The 20,833-nt window shown below is 41.1% G+C and overlaps 1 protein-coding gene across 2 annotated transcripts in view; it reads right to left on the reverse strand.

Annotated features, from left to right (window-relative positions):
- Nucleotides 1-20,833, reverse strand: part of Tmem108 (transmembrane protein 108) — a 306,840-nt gene that overhangs the window by 129,580 nt on the left and 156,427 nt on the right. Inside the window, exon 3 of one of the 2 annotated variants that reach the window (XM_076868412.2) lies at nucleotides 10,457-10,538. In XM_076868412.2, coding sequence (XP_076724527.1) covers nucleotides 10,457-10,496 — 40 coding nt within the window. In that variant the 5' untranslated portion in view covers nucleotides 10,497-10,538. Of the gene's footprint in view, nucleotides 1-10,456; nucleotides 10,543-20,833 lie in introns of both variants that reach the window. The other variant, XM_076868411.2, reaches the window with a different exon arrangement.

Here is a 20,833-nt window from a genome sequence, read left to right on the forward strand (position 1 = left end):
AAAAAAAAAAAAGAAAGAAACAGGACTTGCGAAGCAAGTAAGAATGAAGTTATTTAACACAGCAATAAAACAGCAACCCATATTTTGGAGTCATTTTGCAATATATAAAATGTTTTTATACCTTTCTCATTTAACTCTCATAATCCTCAAGGTAGATATTATACTCGTCATCTACATATTATAGTTGAGAAAAAAACGAGTCATATATTGTAAATGAAGAAAGGAGAGCTCAAAGTACATCCTTTAAATCCAAGTTCTAGCAGAGGTACTTTTGTATAGAAAATTGGATTTACTCATGATGAACTAAAATTTAAATTGGCGGAAGTCAACAGCTCTCCTAAATGTGAGCACGGCTTCCTTTAGCCACACTCCCCACCAAGGGGGTAATGGGATATACGCAAAAGTCGAAAAGTTGAATTTCTTAAGAATATTTTATACTTCAGTCTTCACTAGTATTGCTAATAATGAGAAGGTCTCATTAAGGTTTTTGTTTTAGCTGCAAGAATATTGGTGACTTAGGCAAATCTAAAGATCACAATCGAAAATGTAAAAGGCATTCAATCCACAGGATACCTTTAAGAACAGGGTGTGTCTACACCTCCTGGATTAAGGTCGCTGCAAAGAGACACTTGCTAACTACAGAGACCCTTCTGAACTACAGAAACCCATTCTCCCTAGAGAACATATGCGAGACTTTTCATAATGGGGGGGGGGAATCCAGCCTCAAATTTTTGATTTACAAATGAGCCACCAATGTGAGGAAGAAATAGCCTTATAAAATTGAGTTATAAAATCGGCATGCAGCCAACCACATCAATGTTTATAGCAGCACAATTCACAATAGTTAAACTGTGGAACCATCCTAGATGCCCTTTAGTAGATGAATGGATTAAAAAAATGTGGCATCTATACACAATGGAATATTACTCAGCAATAAAAGAGAATAAAATCAAGGCATTTGCAGGTAAATGGATGGCGTTGGAGAAGATAATGCTAAGTGAAGTTAGCCAATCCCCCCAAAAAACAAATGCTGAATGTTTTCTCTGATATAAGGAGGCTGACTCATGGTGGGATAGAGAGGGAGAGCATGGGAGGAATAGATGAACTCTAGATAGGGCAGAGAGGTGGGAGGGGAAGGGAGAAGGCAGGGGGTTAGCAAGGATGAAGGAATGTGATGGACATCATTACCCAAAGTACATGTATGACAACACAAATTGGTGTGAACATACTTTATATACAGAGATATGAAAAATTGTGCTGTCTATGTGTAATAAGAATTTTAATGCATTCCACTGTCGTGTATTTAAGAAATAAAATCAATTTTTAAAAAAGGAATAAAAAAAAATGGGTGTGCAGCAATGAAGAGTCAGGGTGGAGAGTCACTCTTGTGTCTAATCTTTGCTTTGTAGCCCCAGCCAGACCCCTCCTCGTGCACTCTGCATCTTAAAACAGAGGGAAAACTACATTCTCCGTGTAACCGAAAGACTAGCAAGAAACTCCAAGTTCTGACAGCTGCTAACCCACAACGCTTGTGAGTGATTCTTGTGGCTCCTCCAGCACCTTCGGTCCTTTCGCCTCCCTAATCCACCCTGCCTTTATTCCAGGAACTACTCTCCACTATGAGCCCAGTGATTGACAGTGGACCCTGTTCCAGACAGCCTTCTCAAGTCTGAGGCCATGATTCTCAAAGCATGGCCTCTGTACCTGCTGCAGCATCACTGCAAACCTAGAGAGGCAAATTCCTGGCCTCATCCCAGATCCACTGAGTCAGAAACTGGATGTGGACCCAGCAAGCAGTGATGAAGCCCCCCACCTCCCCACAGGTGGTTCTAGTGCACCTTGAAGTTTAAGAAGAATAGTTATGTTAGTCATTCTCAGCCCCTATTGCCCATCAGAATCACCTTATGCCCAAGGCCCTGACCCAAAGATTCTGATTTAATTGACAGTGGGTGGGGTCTGGGCAGGTGGATTTGTAAAAGGCTGAGCAGGAGATTCTGATATGCAGCTAGGTTTGAGAAACACCCATCAGAGCCAATCAGATTAAACTAGTCTAAAATACCAAATTTTATTTATTTTTGGTTTATTTGGTACTGGGCATTGAACTCAGGGGCTCTCTACCTCTGAGCTACATCCCCAGATCTTTTTGAGACAGGGTCTTGGAGTTGTTGAGTCTGGCCTTGAACTTGCAATCTTCCTGCCTCAGCCTCTCAAGTCACTGGGATTTCAGGCTTGCACCTCTGCACTTGGCTAAAATATCAAATTTCAGACATGAAATGGATGCCTCCCAAGTAACTGAACAGACACTTCACAGAAAAAATATGAACGGTCAACAACTATACGAAAAAGTGTTTAACGTCTCTAGTAATTAGAGAAATACAAATTAAAACTGCACTGAGATTCCATCTCACTCCAGCGAGAATGGCAATCATCAAGAATACAAGTGACAATAAATGTTGGCGAGGATGTGGGGAAAAAAGGCACACTCATACATTGCTGGTGGGACTGAAAATTGGCGCAACCACTCTGGAAAGCCGAATGGAAATTCCTCAGACAACTTGAAATGGAACCACCATTTGACCCAGTTATCCTATTCCTCGGTTTATACCCAAAGGACTTAAAATCAGCATACTACAGTGATGAAGCCACAGCAACATTTATAGCAGCTCAATTCACAATAGCTAAAGTATGGAACCAACCTAGGTGCCCTTCAACAGATGGCTGGATAAAGAAAATGTGGTATGTATACACAACAGAATATTACTCAGCCACAAAGAAGAATGAAATCATGGCATTTGTCAGTAAATGGATGGAGCTGGAGACTATTATGCTAGGTGAAATAAGCCAAACCCCAAACCCCAAAGGCCAAATGTTGTCTCTGATATGTGGGTGCTAACACACAATAAGGAGGGCAGGGAGGGAAGAATAGAAGTTCACTGGATTAGACAAAGGGGAATGAAGGGAAGGGAGAGGGGATGGGAATAGAAAAGACAGTGAAATGAATCAGACATAACTTTCTTTTTCTTTTTTCTTTTTTTATGATACTTTTATTTTATTTATTTATTTTTATGTGGTGCTGAGGATCCAACCCAGTGCCTCACACATGCGAGGCAAGCACTCTACCACTGAGCTATGACCCCAGCCCTGAACATAAATGTCCTATGTTCATATATGAACACAAGATCAGTGAAACTCCACATTATGGGAAGTTATACTATATGTATGTATGTCAATGTGTGTGTGTGTGTGTGTGTGTGTGTGTGTGTGTGTATATATATATATATAATATATATATATATATAAAGAGCAAATTTAAAAGGCATAAAAAAGAGAAATAGATGCCTCTCATTTCCATGATGTCAGTGAAGGTCTAAGTGTCTCGTCACCATTATCACAGGTTGACGAGCTGGTCTTTGCTACTAAATGGCAAAGACCAGCTCGACAGCCTGTGATAATGCTGTTCTTTTCTCTCTTCCAGAGAAACGAGTCTTTAGTGGCATCAGTTGTGACGAATTTGCAAGAGGTCCGGGACGGATAGCCCAACAGCTGTCGGCAGTGGGGAAACATTCAAATTGGCATGCTTTGTATGGAAATGGGTAAAGACAATTTGGAAATGTCAGGATTTGAACTCAAGCAGTCTTGATCCAGAATCCAACTCCTCAGTCGTGACTGTCACTCACTGTCACTCTCCATAAAGGTTGCCACCGGGCAGTGTAAAAGGCAAGGGAACATGCTCCCTGGTGGAGGAGGAAGGGAGGAAGACCCTGTAAAGAAAGGCTAGTCTCTGTCCCCTCCTCATGCCTAGGGAATGCAGCCCTGCATGGAGAACAGCAGTGTTAGGATGGGCTGTACCATCTTCACCCACTGAGAGGGGACATTTGTTTGGACCTAAATGTCAGTTATAGTTTAATCTTAGGGGACATTTCCTCTCCCTTATCAGGAGAAATGAATCATGAAGACAGAATACACAAGGCAACTTCAGGTAGTGATGGCCTGGCTCCTCTGATCTCTCTCGAGCTTCTGAAGGGGAAATTCTTGGTTCCATGGAGTCTCTCTGGGGTGGGAGCTGGGAAGACAGATGGGTTTGCCGAGATGTGGTTCCTAAAGGAGAATTTGATGACAGTGACTCAGGGACTACATTATCGGGTTAGCCACAACCCAGTTACTGATTATTTTGTCCATGCCTGTGTTTCCGCGTTGTAAGATGTAATTGATGGTGTGGGACAGTTCAAGCAACAGTTATTTTTTTCTTTGAGGCTCATCAAATAACAGTGTATCTTATAATGAATGACAGCTTAGATTTGATAGAATACGGTCATTAAATGAAAACAGTATTGAGTCCCATTATGATTCAAGCTCTAGACTAGACCAGCAACAGAGGTCACCCTGGAACTTGAAGACAAGAAAACAAGCACATGCGTACCCAGAGCTAAAACACCTTGTGGGGGATTTAACACTAGCTGTGATGGCTGGAACACACTGTAGCAGTCTTCTGGGTAGAACTGTTTGTGTGTGGGGTCGGGGGTGGGGAGGGGGAGGCATGAAATGTAGAAAAGCTGAGAGACAAAGCTGGAGAGAGAGAGTTGGCCACCAGGCTCTTAACTTGAATGCTAACCTAAGGAATGGAAGATCCATCCTTTAGGTTAGTGATTACCTAACATTTTTATCTCATGACCTCTTTATATTCTTAAATTTAACTAAGGACTAAGTAGCTAGCCAAAGAGGAAAGGAGTGAGCCCAGGATAAAAAATGATCTGAAAAAGCCTTTGTATATATGGATTATATCTACTGATACTTACTGTATTAAGGGTTAAAAAATCTGGGAAACAAAAAATATTAATTTACAGCCAGGCATGGTGGCACAAATCCCAGTGGCTCAGAAGGCTGAGGCAGGAGGATCGTGAGTTCAAAGCCAGCCTCAGCAATTTAGTGAGGGCCCCCCCACCCCAAGCAATTTAGAGAGACACTCTCTCTAAATAAAATATTACAAAATGGCTGGGGATGTGACTCAGTAAAAATCGCTAATTATGCCCACCCCCCCAAATTAAGTCATTAAAAATAACAACAAAATTTCACGTTTTAACAAATAACCTTTTTTTTCCTAGTGAAAAATAGCCATATTTTCTGACCAAAAAAAAAAAAAAAAATAGGTGGCATTGCTTTATATTTTTGTAAATCTCATTAATGTCTGGTTTGTGAAAGACAGTTGGTTCTCATATCAGTTTTTGCATTCAATCTGTTGAGATATGTTATTTTGGTTCAAATATATGGAAAAAATATGACTTCATAAAGATGAGTAGTTGGGAAAGGGAGGGCCTAAAAGAGTTCTTGAGAGGGTCTTGGGCGTCCCCAGGCCTTGGTGGAGACACCACAAGAGCGGTTGCTTTTGATGAATGCACTGGGAGCTTATGCAGAGGACAGGCAGCTAATTCTGAAGCACAGTGAGGGCGAATGAGAAGGAGGTTTAAGAACAGGACAGGAAGCAGGGAGACTCTTACAGTGTTCAGGCAAGAACCCTGGCAGCCCTTCTCCAAGGCAGAGACAGTGGGGACACAGAGACACGTTGGCATCAATGGGAACAGACCATCCAGATGCACCCCGAGATGGGGCAGAAAGCAAGTCCAGATGACTTTGGGTTTGGGTGGGGATGTTGAGAAATCTGGGTGAATGGTGCTGACATAAGGGTACAGATAAAGCGTAAGAAGACCGTTTCTCGAGAGTAGCTGGCCAAAGAAGAAAGGAGTGAGCCCAGGATGAAAAATGATTTGAAGATTCTAGACCCATGGCTCATTTGGGGACATCCAGACAAATAGAAGCTGGGAAGCCTGCCTGTTTACACCGCTCTGCAAAATAATACCAAAACAGTGTCTGCATTAAGAAGGTAGATTTCACCTCTTTAAAAATGTGGATATCCCCGAGGGTTGAGGGTTCACTGAGCACACCTTGATCTTCATTAGTTCTGTTCGATTCCCTTCCATCTAATGGAGCACACGAGAACCTCAGATCACAGAGCCTGGTGGGGCAACTGGCCTAGGAAGGTCACATGGTGGGGACTTTGTGTTTATCTCAGGATGAGGATAGGCATGAAGGAAGAAGAGAGGCACGGTGGTAATCCCTCGTGGAAGACATTAATCTATGGACTTTTTATAGGTAAAGATGCAACAACTCAAGAGGTAGTTTTCTCACTTTAAAATAAAAGGGTTTTTATGAATTACCAAGATCATTGTAATGTCATGTGTAGCTAATAAAAAAAAATAAAATAAAATAAAAGGGTTTTGCTCAGTTCCAGAAATCACACGAGAAGCAGAGCATCCCATCGAAAGATGGGTTCCTAGGGGAAATCAACTCCACATCCAGTCAACTCCTCACTATACCTAGGAGAGTCTGAGAGAGACAGGTAATACGGTGCATGTGCATGCGTGTGCGCGTGTGTGCATAATCTTTATTTCTATTTATTTATTTTTAGGTGGTGCTGAGGATCAAACCCAGGGCCTTGCATGCGCCAGGCGAGTGCTCTACCCCTGAGCCACAACCCCAGCCCCGCCCAGTGCATAATCTAAGACTGAGACAGACCCATGCCCCAGTAGAGAAAAGGGAGTATATGTTCCCTTCTCAATTCTACAAGTAAGGAACAGAAATTCACATTCGGAATCTCTTTAGCTTCCTCCTCCCCTCCCCCACCTGAAAGACATGGACCAGCAGGCAGTTCTCTGGGTTGAGCGAAGGGTTATTTTGTGTGATCAGCAGGGATCAGTATACGCAGAGGATGCAGGAGGGAGCAAATAGGATGCACTAGTAATAACACAGAGCATGGCTTCAGAAATTCAAACGTGTGTGGGTGTATTACACGGACTTAAGTTACCAAATGTAATTACTTCTTAATTTCAAGTACTCAAACAACTCTGATTTCAATGGATGTTGGCATACAAAAACTTGATATTTTCACAAACTCACAATAATTGCCTTAGTCCTGAACAATGAAGCAATGCAAAAAAGTTTCCAGTATGCAGAACTCAGGCTAAGACCAGGCTGCTAATTCATGACCCAGATTCAGTGCTACCCCAGCAACGTCACATTATTAAGGGCTCATGATGATGCTCCTTGCTTTCCATTACTCAATACATTTTTATGTGATGTGGCTTGGGAAAGGCGACCTTGACAATGGGGTCTCTGTTGAATGGGGTCAGTGACGATTAATTCCCACCGTGCCTTATAAGGTTGTTGTGAAGATCAAATTTTGGAAAAAATGCTTTGCAAACCAGAAGATCCCATAGAAATGCACAGTAGAGGTTGCCTTCCTCTCTTCCAGAGAGGAAGGCCAACCAGGGAACTGGCATCCATCGTGGGTCTTCTACTTGCCATGCATTCAGTCAGGGTGGGGCCGTCATATCTCACTTCTCTTTGGGGGTTCACTGACGTTCACTTACCTAAGGTAAGTGATACAGAGTGGTAGGGAGAGGATTTGAACTCTGGTCTCCTTGTTCAAAAACCTAGGAATTCCTTCCACTAGCTTCACACCTAAGTGATTACCTAGGTCTTAGAAAGAAAAAATGAAGGGCAGGAGTTTTACATAACCATGAAGGTTCCCATTACCATGCCCAACCTCAGATTTTCATTTGTCCCAAGGTATCATAAAAAACGTGCTCAGCTTCCCCAGAGGGCTCAAGCTGGCAGGATGAAAACACTCAGTTCTGTGCTGTGGAGTGCAGCCCAAGAAATAAAAGGCAGAGATAGTTTTAATAAGTGTTTTTTTTTTTTTTTTTGTTGTTGTTGCTGGAGACTGAACCAATAAAAGTAAAATATTAAAATCTCAATTGACCCTATTTGCCAAAGTCTGCATCTCTCAGCCCCCAAAAGACTCACAGGCTGCTGTGAGTGACACAGTGACTGCTGATTGTGACACAGTGATCCAGAGAGAAGTTGGGATTTTTCAGCCTCACAAGACATCACTGGCAAGATGCAAACTTGCTCAGAGGTTGGAACTTTGGAGAGCGGGTGAATGAGAATGAATTACAGTGACATAGGTCATTAGGTATAGCCCTCATGACTGAATCTTAGCTTTGTAAGTAGATGGGGAGAGATCACACAGACATACACACACATATGCATGCTCCCTGTCTCTGGCCATGTAATGCTCTGTGCATCCCTGGATCTTTGGCCAACATGAAGGCCATACTGTGGCTGGAAACCTTATACCTACAGAACCATGAGCCAAAATAACAAACTTCTTTTCTTTATAAAGTCAGTCTGCCTCAAGTATTTCATTATAGTGATGAAAAGCTGACTAACGCAGTATTATCCTAGGTCTTTCAAGTCTAATTCAGGAGCTAATTCTTATAGGTTTTGCTCCAGTCTCAAAGTGGTGAGGTGCTGGGTAAGAGGACTGACCACTCTGAGGTTCCCATGCTGTGATGAAGCCCAAAGCTGCCATGTGAGAAGGCCTCAGGGAGAGAGATGTTGGCCTAGTCCCAGTTGTTCCAGCCTTCAGCCACTGGAGTTGTTCCAGCCTAGGTCCCCGACACTGCTGCAGAGACAGGAGTCCCTGCCAAAGTAGCAGATTCATGAGCATTATTATTGCTTTAAGCCACCATTTTGGAGTAGTTTATAATGTAACAATGAACAACCTGGATGTGCAGGTTTTTTTCCTCCAAAATCAAAAATATCAGTTTTCGGAATTACATAGAACATCTTAAGTTGGTGTTGCCTCTTTCATTCTTAAGTCTATTTTAGACATGGCAAAATCGTTTTGTTTGTGAACAATGTGTACATAGGTGTAACTTAGTGATTGGCCACGGACGACACTTATGAGCTGGTGTGTGTGTATGCATGCCAACAATTGGGGTGGTTTACTGGGGACCACTATCTATCTCCTAACCAGCAAAGAGCTGCCTGACCTGCGCTAGCTGCATATCCCAGCAAGCTTTGCAAACCACAAGGTGTTGAGACCCAGCTAGTTTCTGTAGCCATCTGGAAGATGATTGAAACCTCTTTCTTTAGCTTTCATAGTTGCTCAGTTTAGGAACACAGACCTGTCATGGCCTAAGACTTGTCTCTGAAGTGTAGAATAATTTACTCAAGATCTTTCAAATAATATATGACCTTCATATTAATATTATCAAACTTTCGGGACGTATGATCAGCCTAGATGAGCTCAAAAAGCATTTTGCTGCTTCAAAAGGTACTTCTTCTGCCTTTTCAATTCCTGTTCCTTCTCCTCCGAAGCCTGCCTCCCCTTCTCTGAGGTGTGTGTGTGTGAAATCCTATTTATCCTTCAAACGTTCCCTCTCCCATCAAGGCAGAGTTAATCATTCCTTGATGACATTGCTTCTTCAATCTGTAAATCCTTTTCTTAAAAAACCAGCTTATCAGAGAAAAAAAAAAAAAAAAAAAAGGCAAGAAGCCAACCGTCCATAGAGCACATGGAAAAAGAACATAAGAGAGTCCCCGCAAGTCTTGGCGACTTTCCACCGGGCTGAAATAGCCTTACGTGATCTGTGTTTCAGGGATTAGAATGTAGCAGAAGAAATAAGTCAATTAAAACACTCAGCCAGAATGCTGTCTGTAGATAAAGTGCTTTGCACTGGGGATACAACAATATAACCTGAAGTGCTGAATTCTAAGGGCTGACTGGCTGGTGATTTGCATCTCAATCTCTTTGCATTTTATTCATTTTTATTTTCTCAGTACAAGTTAACAAGGAGCTGCCTTAGTCTAGGAAAGACAGGCCCTCCATTTATCACCGCATCGGACCCCAAGTTTTCCAGCTCGGAGCCTTTGGTTGGACTTGGAAAAGGGCAATGCCTGTGGAGCCAAGTGTATCAATTAGAACACCCAAAACCAGCAATTGGTACAGGCTTGTACATTTGCATAGTAACAGTTCAATCCCAAAGGCTGTACAATCACTACATGGCAAATGGCATTTTGTGGTACATTCCCCAAAACCCATGAGGAATATATCATAATCAAACACTCCTTATTCCACCACAAAACCAAGAAATCGCATTTCTACCACTCATTATCTGAGAATCGTATGCAACATGTATAACAGTCCAAGCCAAAGGCCAGATTGTCACTGCATGCTAATGGGTTCTATGTGACAAAATCCAGAAAACACAATCTACCATTTCCTCCCTGTGAGGAACCTAAGGAAGATCATACCAGAAGACCCTACTACAAAACCAAGAGCAAGAACGTTTTGGAGACGCATTCTCAAATTAACATGCTTAACATGTCATGTTAGAATTGTTATATTGGGGTCCACGTTACAAGAGACACTCAAAATACTGGAATCCATTAATGCTTGATACTTCATCTAGATGCAGCAGAGGGTAAATCTGCTGTCCCTTCTCACTGACTGAGCCCTGGTCTTCCTCCAGAACACATATCAGTCTCTGGCACTCAGCAGGCAGCAACATTAGTGTATTTATTCTAGGGAAGAAGAAACACACTTGGAACTTACTTAACAGTTGGCAATAGAGGGCCTGTAAACTTCTCTTCATGGTATCATCTGGTCCTGCTTATCCTCCAGTTTATTCATGATTCTGTCTAGGAAAATAGGAGAAGAAAATGGTTACATCCAGAGAAAAATCATCAATAATCCAAAGCACTCCATTTAATGTGATCCTGGCAGTGAATTCTAATATACCTGTATTTGGAGCAGAAAAAAACCTTGAGATACACCACAGTCTAATTTACGATGGTCCACGTTGTAAAATGACCATTTTACAACATCGATTGGTCAAATCCTGAAACCACGAATTGTCCTGAAAGCATCTCATATGGTGAGACTTAGAGAATCTGGCTTTGGAACATTCATGACTCTCTCGAGAAACTAGAAGTTTCTTTACAATCTCGTTCCTGCTAATACACACACACACACACACACACACACCTCAAACAAAAAAGAACAGGAAAGTTTCATCACACTTGAAGTTATATTATCTAAAACAACTTTTAAAAAATTATTTCCTAATCAAAAATACACTTCCGGCATAGGATATTTGCAAAAGACTGAGGAAGGATAGAATAAATAAGAAATCGGTAGAAAGGAGACGTCAAGGAAGGACAAGAAAATAAAAATTTAATAGAGAAATTATGTATGCTTTTCCAGCCCTGTTAGTCCCTAAGCCTGTTTCCCTTCCAGGCCCATTACTCCCAAATTCCTAGAAAATCTGTAAATCTACTTGAATATTATTAATTAACACTTCAACAAATAGATTAAGCAAAGAGAGATATGCTATCTTGAGGAACCTATAGCTGAGGTGACTTTCCGGTGCTGGCTATTGATCAGATAGTGATGACATCGGCTTGAGCATCCTGACATTGACCTGGCCACCAGAAATCCTCTTGAGATCACCAGCCGGGAATCATTCCTACATAGTTTCCCATACCCGCCCTTCACCGAGTTTCCTTTAAAGGAGGAGCTGGGAACCCAAAATGCATCTCTCACTCTCTAGATGGCCCTCATTCTCCCTTGAATGTGGATTTACTTTCCTAAACAGACCTCTGTCTGTGCCTCCCCCAGGTGTGTGCTGAAAATTCTTTTCCATCAGGTGAGCCAAGGAACCCACTGGTCCTGATTTGAGTTCCCCCTTCTCCTAGGGGAACTCAGAGCACCCTTCTCCAGAGACACCTTTTCTCCTGGAACTATACTGAGTAACAGAAAATATAGACAAGAATGAACAAGGGAGTACAAATTATCTGTTTATCCTGCCCCTAAGAGGCAATGGTTTGCTCTCATTTTGGAGTGCATTTCTCTGGTCTTCCCAATGTGTGCTTCTGTTGGTCCATGTCATTTTCTGTATCCTACTTTATAACCGCAGAAATTTTTCTGTGTTGATTCTATTGCTTTACTATTTTATTTTAAATAGAAAATGATCTAGAAATGGAAACACAAGGACACAATTTAAGACTTTCAAAATAAATACATTGCCCATTTATCTTCATCAATACCAGTAAGATATGTTAAATGGATTATACTCTAGCAAATGATGGAAATTTATAATTTCTTTTCATCTTGGCAAGTAAATAGGTATATACTCCATCTCATTGCTTTAATTTGCATTGAAAAAAATTTAATTATATTCTTTGGTTGTTCTCTACTGACATGCAGGTTTTCTTATGATATCATTAGTAGACCTCATTTATCTTAAAATTTTTTAATTCACTTATCATAAAATTCAACCTTTAAGGTATATAATTCACTGGTTAGTAGTATATTCAAAAGTTATTCAGCCACCCTCAGTCACCACCTAACACAGATCATGTTAGTTATTCTAGACACCCAGTACTGCCCTTACAACCATGAATCTAGTGTTTGTCTCTATGCATTTGCCTACTCTGGACAGAATCACACAATATGTGATCTTTTGTATCTGGCTCTTTCACTTAGCATAATGGTTTTAAGGTTTATTCATGCTATTTTTTTAAGAGAGAGAGAGAGAAAGAGAGAGAATTTTAATATTTATTTTTTAGTTTTCAGCAGACATAACATCTTTGTTTGTATGTGGTGCTGAGGATCGAACCTGGGCCGCCCGCATGCCAGGCGAGCGCACTACCGCTTGAGCCACATCCCCAGCCCAATGCTGTTTTTTTGTTTTTTTTAAAAATGATTTTAATAAGAATGTTTCCACCTTGGTTAGAAAGACCTTCCTCAGTCAGAGATTACATAAATACTTGCCTGAGTTTTCTTCTGGAGTTATTTCACTTATTACATTCTCAGTAATTTCATATTATTAAACCTGTTTGTAGATTTTGTGTTTTTTTTTTTCTCTGCTTGCTCATTCTTCCGCTAGAAAAGTGTTAATATTAAACCCAGAGTTAGTCCTCTATTATACCTCTTCCTTTTAAGATTCATCTTGTTCTTTGAGTTTATTTTTTTCCTTCCAAATTAACTTCAAGATCATTTTATTGAATTTCAGGGGAAAAGATCATTGGCATTTTGGTTCAAATTATCTTCTGTTTGCTTGGGAGAGATTTGAATTCTTCAAAATACAAATGTGATGAGCAGAAAAATAAATATTTTAAAACGTGTTGCTCTGGAGATGAGAAAACAATTTTTTTTTTGTCCAGGATTTGAGAAGTGTTTTTATTTTTTTCCCTAAGGGAAGGGAACACAATAGCTCAATGACTTCTTGGGTTAAACAAATTAATACCACACTTGCCCCCATCTATATGAGTAAGGATGAGAGAGAGACAGCTAAATTGCTCTTAGCTATGAAATAACAAGAAGAGTGAGTTTCCAAAGGCTTATGCTAGGAAAGAGTTTAGACATGGTATCCCCCAAAATGTCATGTGTGAGACAAAGCAAGAAGGTTTGGAGTGAATTAATTCCTGATGGGATTAATTGAGTGGTAACTGGCTGGAGGAGGAGGGCATTGGAGGCATGGCTTTGGGGTATATATCTGTATCTGTGAGTATAGTTGTTCTCTCTGCTTTCTGATCACCTGTGAGCTGCTTCCCTCTGCCATACTCTTCTGCCATGATATCCTGCCTCACCTTGAGCCCCAAGGAACGGAGCCTGCTGTCTATGGATTGAGACCTCTGAAACTGTGATCCCCCAAATAAACCTTTCCTTCTCTAAAGTTGTTCTGGTTGGGTCTTTTAGTCACAGGAGTAAAACAGCTGACTAAAACAGGGTCCAAAGGTTATAGAAATCAGAGAGGCTGACATGATGAACAGGAGATGTCTGAGTGATGGGAAGAGGGAATTCCAAAAGATGGCAGCAGGTGAGACCCAAACACAAAGCATTAAATGAGAAGCTTCCCACAAGGTATGAACTTTAATTTCTAGTTGATTCTTGATTTATGCTATTTGTACATATAGACATATCAGTATGTCTTCCCTCCCACAATATTCACCCATCAATAGTATCCTCCAAATCTCAGAAAAGTCTTGCACAAAGTAGCTGTGCATAGGTGATTGTCAGGGGCAATGTCCCAAGGCAAGACAAGGATCTGTTAGAGGCAGCAGCCCAGCAGTCATAAGCAATGGCCAGTGGGTAACAACAAGAGTGCTTAGGACATGGTTAGCACTCGATAAATGTATATAAAAATAAACAGTGAGTGAATTAATAAATGGATAATTAAGTAACAGGAGAACAAAAAAAAATAATTGTGGTTTATTTTGATCAATAATCTCCAAGAAAGTTTTGGAGATTTTTGAAAAAGTGATAGACTTTTTAACAACGCATGGAATATAGTCATTTTATTCAGCTACCAAAGAAATAATGAAGCCTGTAGATTTGAGAGACACAGGATCATCTGGGTTACACTAGGCTATTTCAACTACAAGCACCATATGGCCTACTATGTATTCAAAATTCATCTTTATTTAGGTCCTTCTGTGGAGTTTTGTAGTGGTTTTCCTTTATTTAAGTTCCAAAGTCTTATTAAGTTAATTCCTAGGCATTTTATGTTTGTTTTTTTTGCTACTGTGATAGAATGTGTTTTCATTACATTTTCTAATTTCCTCCATGTGAAAACAACTGAGTTCTTTTTATTCATTTTGCGACCTGACTGAACTCACTCACTGTTCTAATGATGCTTTCTTCACGGAGTCTCTTGGGTCAATTGTGTTGTTTTGGATAGATGGTGAGCCACAATTAGATTACATCAAAAGCCTCTTTTTAACCACAGAGTAGTAAACATTGATTGCATCAGTATGGTCCCTCAGGAAATAATTTAAATGCTCTAAGAAAAACAACTAATTTCTGAAATGAAATCCTAAGAAAATAAAGAGCTTTGCAGCCAAAGGATGGAGTAAAGGCAAAGCAACCCACACTCAACAGACCCAGACTCCAGGCCCACCTCTGCAGTCAAAATCTCAGGTCCACCCCAGTGGTTCCAGACTCAAGGCCCACCTGGACCTAGGAACCAAGACCACCCACCTCCTGGACCAGGCATGAGGCCAGGATGCTCAAGAATTTCAGCAGCCAGCCTTCCCACAGAGAGGATGGCCTGCCCAGAATCTCTAAACGGGCTAGTGAAGGGCTTTCCCAAACAAAGTCAGTCTTCAAAAACTGGAATAAGCTCTTGTTTATGCAAACATGCAGACACCAATGTGCAGTCAAAAGGGTCAAGAACGAGGAAACATGACACCACCAAAGGAACAAAATAAAGCACCAGTAACAGCCTAAAGAAATGCAGACGTATTAACCATCTGACCAAGAATTCAAATGATTATTTTAAGGAAGCTTGATGAACTTTAAGAAAATTCAGAGTAACAACTCAATGAAATCAGGAAAATAATAACTGATGAAAATGAGAACTTAATATAATGAAATTATAAAAACAAAATACATTTTGGCCTCCAAATATAACAAATGAAATAAAAACAAATGCAACAGCAAGTGTCAACAGCAGAATTAATCGAGCAGGAGGAAAAAAAAAATCTATTGAGTATTTGAAAATACATGGTGGGGGGGAGGAAAAGGAATGAAAAGAAGAAATCTTATGGAATTTATGGGGAAGCAAAAAGAAAGCAAATACTCAAATTACAAGGACTAAAAAAGGAGAATGAGACACAAAGGAAGAGAAAACTTAAAGAAGTAATAGAAACACTTCCAAATCTTGGGAAGATATAAGTAGTGCAGGAAGATCAAAGATCTCCAGTTAGAGTCAATCCAAACAGAACTACACCAAGACTTGTTATAAAAAGACTATAATTGAACCATCAAAAATGGAAGACAGAGAGAGGACTCTGAGGCAAAGAAGGCAAAGGTAAAGAAGCCAACCAAATAGAAGGGAGTTCGAATAAGGCTAACAGCAGATGGATCAGTAGAAACCTTTATAGACCAGGCAAGAGTGGGATGATGTACTCAAAGGACTGAAGAAAAAGATCTGCCAAACAAGAAAACTGTACCTGGCAAAGCTGTTCTTCGGAAGTGAAAGACAGATAAAGAATTTCCCAAATAAAAGCTAAAGGAGTTCTTCACTGTCAGACCACTCTTATAAAAAATGCCAAGGAGAGTTTTTCAAGCTGGGGGGAAAAATTAAAAAAGCGCTAACTAGTAACATGGAAACTTCTTACTTAGTAGTAAAACTTACAGGTAAGACTATGCACACAAATTCAAAATATTTTAATACATTAAGGGTAGTACGTAAATCACTTATATCTTTAGTATGAAGGTCAAAAGAAAAAACTATGAAAAACAATAGCTATCATAATTTGTTGTGGGACACATAGTACAAAAAGGTGAATTGTGACATCGAAACATAAAATATGGAAATAGATGAAATGTAAAGAGGTTTTGTATACAAAGTTAAATTGTTATCAGGTAAAAATAGTCTATTATAAGATGTTTTATGTAAGCCTTGTAGTAACCATAAAACAGAAGTCTACAGCAGATACACAACAGATAAAAAAAAAATAAGAAATCAAAGCATACCATTAGTGAAAATCAGTTTTCACAATGGAAGACAGTAAGAGAAGGAGAAATAACAAAGAATTTACAAACAGCCAGAAAATGATTAATAAAATGGCACTCACAAGGCTGTGAAATAGTAAGAAATACGTATATTGTTCCTAGTCTCTTTCACAAAGCTCTGAAGGCTCTTACAATTTCTTGAGAGACAAGGGTGCTAGGAGAATCTCTTGTTCTAATATTTGATCTTTGCACCAGTTCCTGGCAGAGCTCCTAAGACCTGTGTAATTTCCAAAGTGAAAGGAGCATTTGAAATTTTCTGAGTGACAGGAGTTTCCTTTGCTCTAATGGGGTGGCCCTTGGTAACCTCTTGGATGGAAGCTGATCACCAGAAAGACCAAGCCAAGATCATAAGCTTGGTGCATCCCACCCCACTCTCCATTCTCCAGAGACAGAAGAGTCACTCCAAACAGAGTAAATAAGTGCCTATGTGATGAAGCCTCCATAAAGGTACCTGAACTAAGGCTCTGGAGAGTTCCTAGGTTGGCATCATATACATGCTTAAAGGGTAGCTTACTGCAACACCATGAAGTCTGAAACTTCCGTACTTGGGATACTTTCAGACCGCACTTTATCTCTTCACCTGGGGGTTTATCTCTATCCTTTATTATATCTTATTATCAAACTTATTTATTTAAAATCTAATTAAAGTGCCTTCTTGAGTTTGGTGAGCTGCTCTAGCATATTAATCAAACCCACGCAGGGGGTAGGGGGAAGGAGGGGGCAAAAGGACAGTCAGTGCTGGCAATGAATGACTGGGTCAGGAAGATGGGGGCTGATTCATAGGAAATAAAATGCTGATACCTTCAGAGCACTTCCCCCTCCTCCAACCGTTGCCAAGGTTACCTGCCTCCAACTCCCTGCAAGGAGTTGTCAATGAATGAATGCCCCCCCTGGACTGCTCCCTTCCTTCTTGTGCCACCAAAGGCTCCTTTCCCACCTTTTGGCCACATAGGTAAGATAAGAGGTGGATGGGGCATGAGAACAAAGGAAATCTGAAGTCTATAAAAGGGGCAGGACATCCCTATTCCCTTGGGCATCAGCTTGGACCCCCTCCAGTGTCTGTCTATGTTCTATCCTTTAAATAAAATTTCTTTTCTGCACTTGCCTCAGCATTTCTCAGGTGTTCCATCTTCAACACTGGGGGAACAGGACTCGAACCTGATTCTCAACACTGGTATCAGGGGGAGCCCTAACTTATAGCCAGTTAGTACAGGTGACAGTACAGAAGTACAGGTGACAAGCCTATTAGTTGTGACTGACACCTGAATTGGGGGAAAGCCTTGTGGGAAATGAGTCCAAAACCTTGTGATCTTCAAGTAGATAGGGTCAGAACTGAACTGAATATAGAACACCTAGCCAGGGTGTCCTGGAGAAATGCTTCACGTGGCGGGAAATACAGCCCCCACACATGCCACCTATCTCTGATCTATGGACAGCAGTGTGGTGTTGAGCAATATGTGAGCACAGGGAAAAAACAAACCATTTTCAGATAAATGAATTAAATTCTCTAATCAAAAGACACAAAGTAATTGGTTAAATTAAAAGAGAAAGAACACAAAAGACCTATTTCACTTTTAGGACAAACACAGGTTGAAAGCAAAGAGATGGAAAAATATATTTCCTATAAATAGAAATGAAAAGAAAGCAGAGGTAGTTAGACTTAGATAAAACTGACTTAGTTTAACCCCAGAACTTGGAAAAAAAAAAAAAAGACAAAGATGGCCAATTTTTATGGTTTGGACAGGAGATGTCTCCCAAGAGCTCCTGTGTTAATACAAGAATGTTCAGAGGTAAACTGATGAGATTATGAGAGCTGTATGCCAATCAGTCCACCCTAATTTGAATGATTGACTGGGTGGTAGCTGTAGGCATGGGGGGTGTGGGAGGAGGAAGTGGGTCACCGGGGTGTGCCCTGGAAGGGTATATTTTCCCTTTGGTCTCTTGCCCCACACCATTTCCTTGTTACTATGAGGGAAGCAGCTTCCCTACATTATATGATGCCCTTCTCTCGTGATATTCTGCCTTACCTTGGGCCAAATGGATCTCACAGATATATACAGGACAGTCCACCCAGCAGTAGTAGAATAAGCATTCTTCTCAAGCCCACAGGGAGACTTCTCCAGACATATCATAGGTCAGTCCACAAAAGAAATGCTAACAATTACAAGAAGACTGAAGTTACATCAAGTATCTATCCTAATCACAGTGGTATTAGATTAGGAACCAATAACAAGAGGCATTTCAGAAAATTCACAAATACATGGAAATTAAACAATATGCTCTTGAACAATGAGTCTAAGAAGAAATTTAAAAGGAAATCAAAAAGTATCTTGAGAAAAATGAATATGGACATGTAATATACCAAAACTCATGAGTACTTTGAAGCAAAGTTTAGGTAGGTTCAGTCAAGCTGGCTGAACAGAAGTGCCCAGCACTCACCTCCTTTTCCACAAATAGGAACCCAAGTAATAGGAATATAGCTTCATAGTGAGGTAAGTGACCATGGAAGAAACACTGGAAACTAATCAGAGAGACTAGTCCCTTGTAAGATTCAGAGATCTGGGACAACAGCATAGCAATAGAAATAAAATACCCCAATATCTTCCAAACTGGCTCCCTTTGCAGGGATAAGGATAAAAGTTGCATCAAACTCTACCCATGTAGATGCTGGCAATCCTAGCTGCTAGAAAGTTTCATGATCCTCATGGGCTTGCAGCCTGCTTAGATAAGTAACCTGATATCCGCACAGTATCCTCGCTTTGAAAAAGGATCTCCTATCAGCTCCCAGTGAACACCCAGGTTGCTGTAGCCAGGAGCCACCTCGAAAAGGGAGCTAATGTCTGAATTTAGGCTGTGCTAGAGGTCAGAAACCCCTGCATATTTTCATCTTTGGGACTGTACAGACATTCCTCTTATACTGGCTTGAGGTGTGACTGCCTTGTGCCAACCCAACTTGACCCAGCAGGGTGGCTGTGTCCCAAGCCTTCTGGGTGCCCTGCACTGTGGGGGATGGGTGTTGCCACATGGAGAAGGGAGAGCACCACCCTCAAGAACAAGGAGATCAAGACACTTGCCCTTTTAGACCGATGGCACCGCCAACTGTATTGTGGACTCTTTACTAGTGCCAGGATTGAAGGCAGACACTCACAAGTAATCTGAAATCTGCACAGTATTCTTGCTTTGAAAAAGCAATTACCACTGCCTGCTGTCCTTCCTCGGCCTGCGACGGAAGGGGAATGGATACCACAGTTCCTGCTGCTGTCCTACCCACAGGATTGGGTTGAGGGGGCTTGAACAAATTCCATGACTCCCCTTGGTGCCCATCACCAGGCACACATCACCAAAGGGGGTCCTCAAGAGGAACCGTGCCCGGCTCTGGCTGAGGCCCCAGTATTGAGCAGGCAGTGCCTCTGAAGTGGCAGAGGGACCGCTACTGTCCAGACCACAGCCCACCCCCACACAATGCCTGCTAAATACTGGTTGTGAGTGCCAGAGAGGTGCTGCAGCTCCTACCCTTGAAGAATCTGGGTTGGCACCACTGGTTGGTTGGAGAATAAAAGGCTTTAAGCGCTCACTACTGCTGGGGTCGCTAGTGCCATAGGCCCTTAATAATAGCATCGGCTGCCTGAGGAACCCCCATCACCTGGTGGGGCCACTAACCTCATACACGAGTAGTCACAGAGCGAGGATCCCACACCACTGCTGCCTGTATCACACCTGTCTAAACTGACAGAGTGTCTCCACTCTTGTGTGGCCACAGAGATTCTGATTCTGCCATGATATGCACTGGGCCCAAAGTCTATTACAGCCAAAGCAGCTATGGGAGACATAACTTCAGTGCCCAAGGATTGCTGAAGGCAACACGGCATAACAAACTAAGACCCCAAGAGGTATGTTCAGGAGAAAGCTGCCTACTACAAAGGCCACCCCCTAAATGTGGTAGAGATAACTATCTACCAGATGCACAAATTGCAACTGATGAACACAAGATATAAAAACAAACAAAAACGAAGCAGTATGGTATCTCCAAGAGAACACAGTAACTCTCTAGCAAGAGATTTCAAATAAATAGAAATGAAGGAGATGCCTGAGATAGAATTTAAAGGACGATTATTAAAAAAAAAAAACAAACCCAATGAGATCCAAGAGAATGAGAGTCAAATGAAACTAGGAAGATGATGTAGGATATGAATGAGAAATTCACCAAAAAGACAGACATCTGGAAAAAGAACTAAACAGAAACCTTGGAAAGAAAGAGCTCAATAAGTCAAATAAAAAATACAGTTGAAAGCCTCAACGACAGACTAGATCAAGTGAAGGAGGGATATCTGAACTTGAAGACAGATCTGAAATATCCTAGTCCTCAAAAAACAATTAAGAAAAAGAATAAAAAATGAAGAGGATATTCAA

The sequence above is a fragment of the Callospermophilus lateralis genome, chromosome 10 (genome assembly GCF_048772815.1).
Source record: "Callospermophilus lateralis isolate mCalLat2 chromosome 10, mCalLat2.hap1, whole genome shotgun sequence".
Classification (NCBI taxonomy): domain Eukaryota; kingdom Metazoa; phylum Chordata; class Mammalia; order Rodentia; family Sciuridae; genus Callospermophilus; species Callospermophilus lateralis.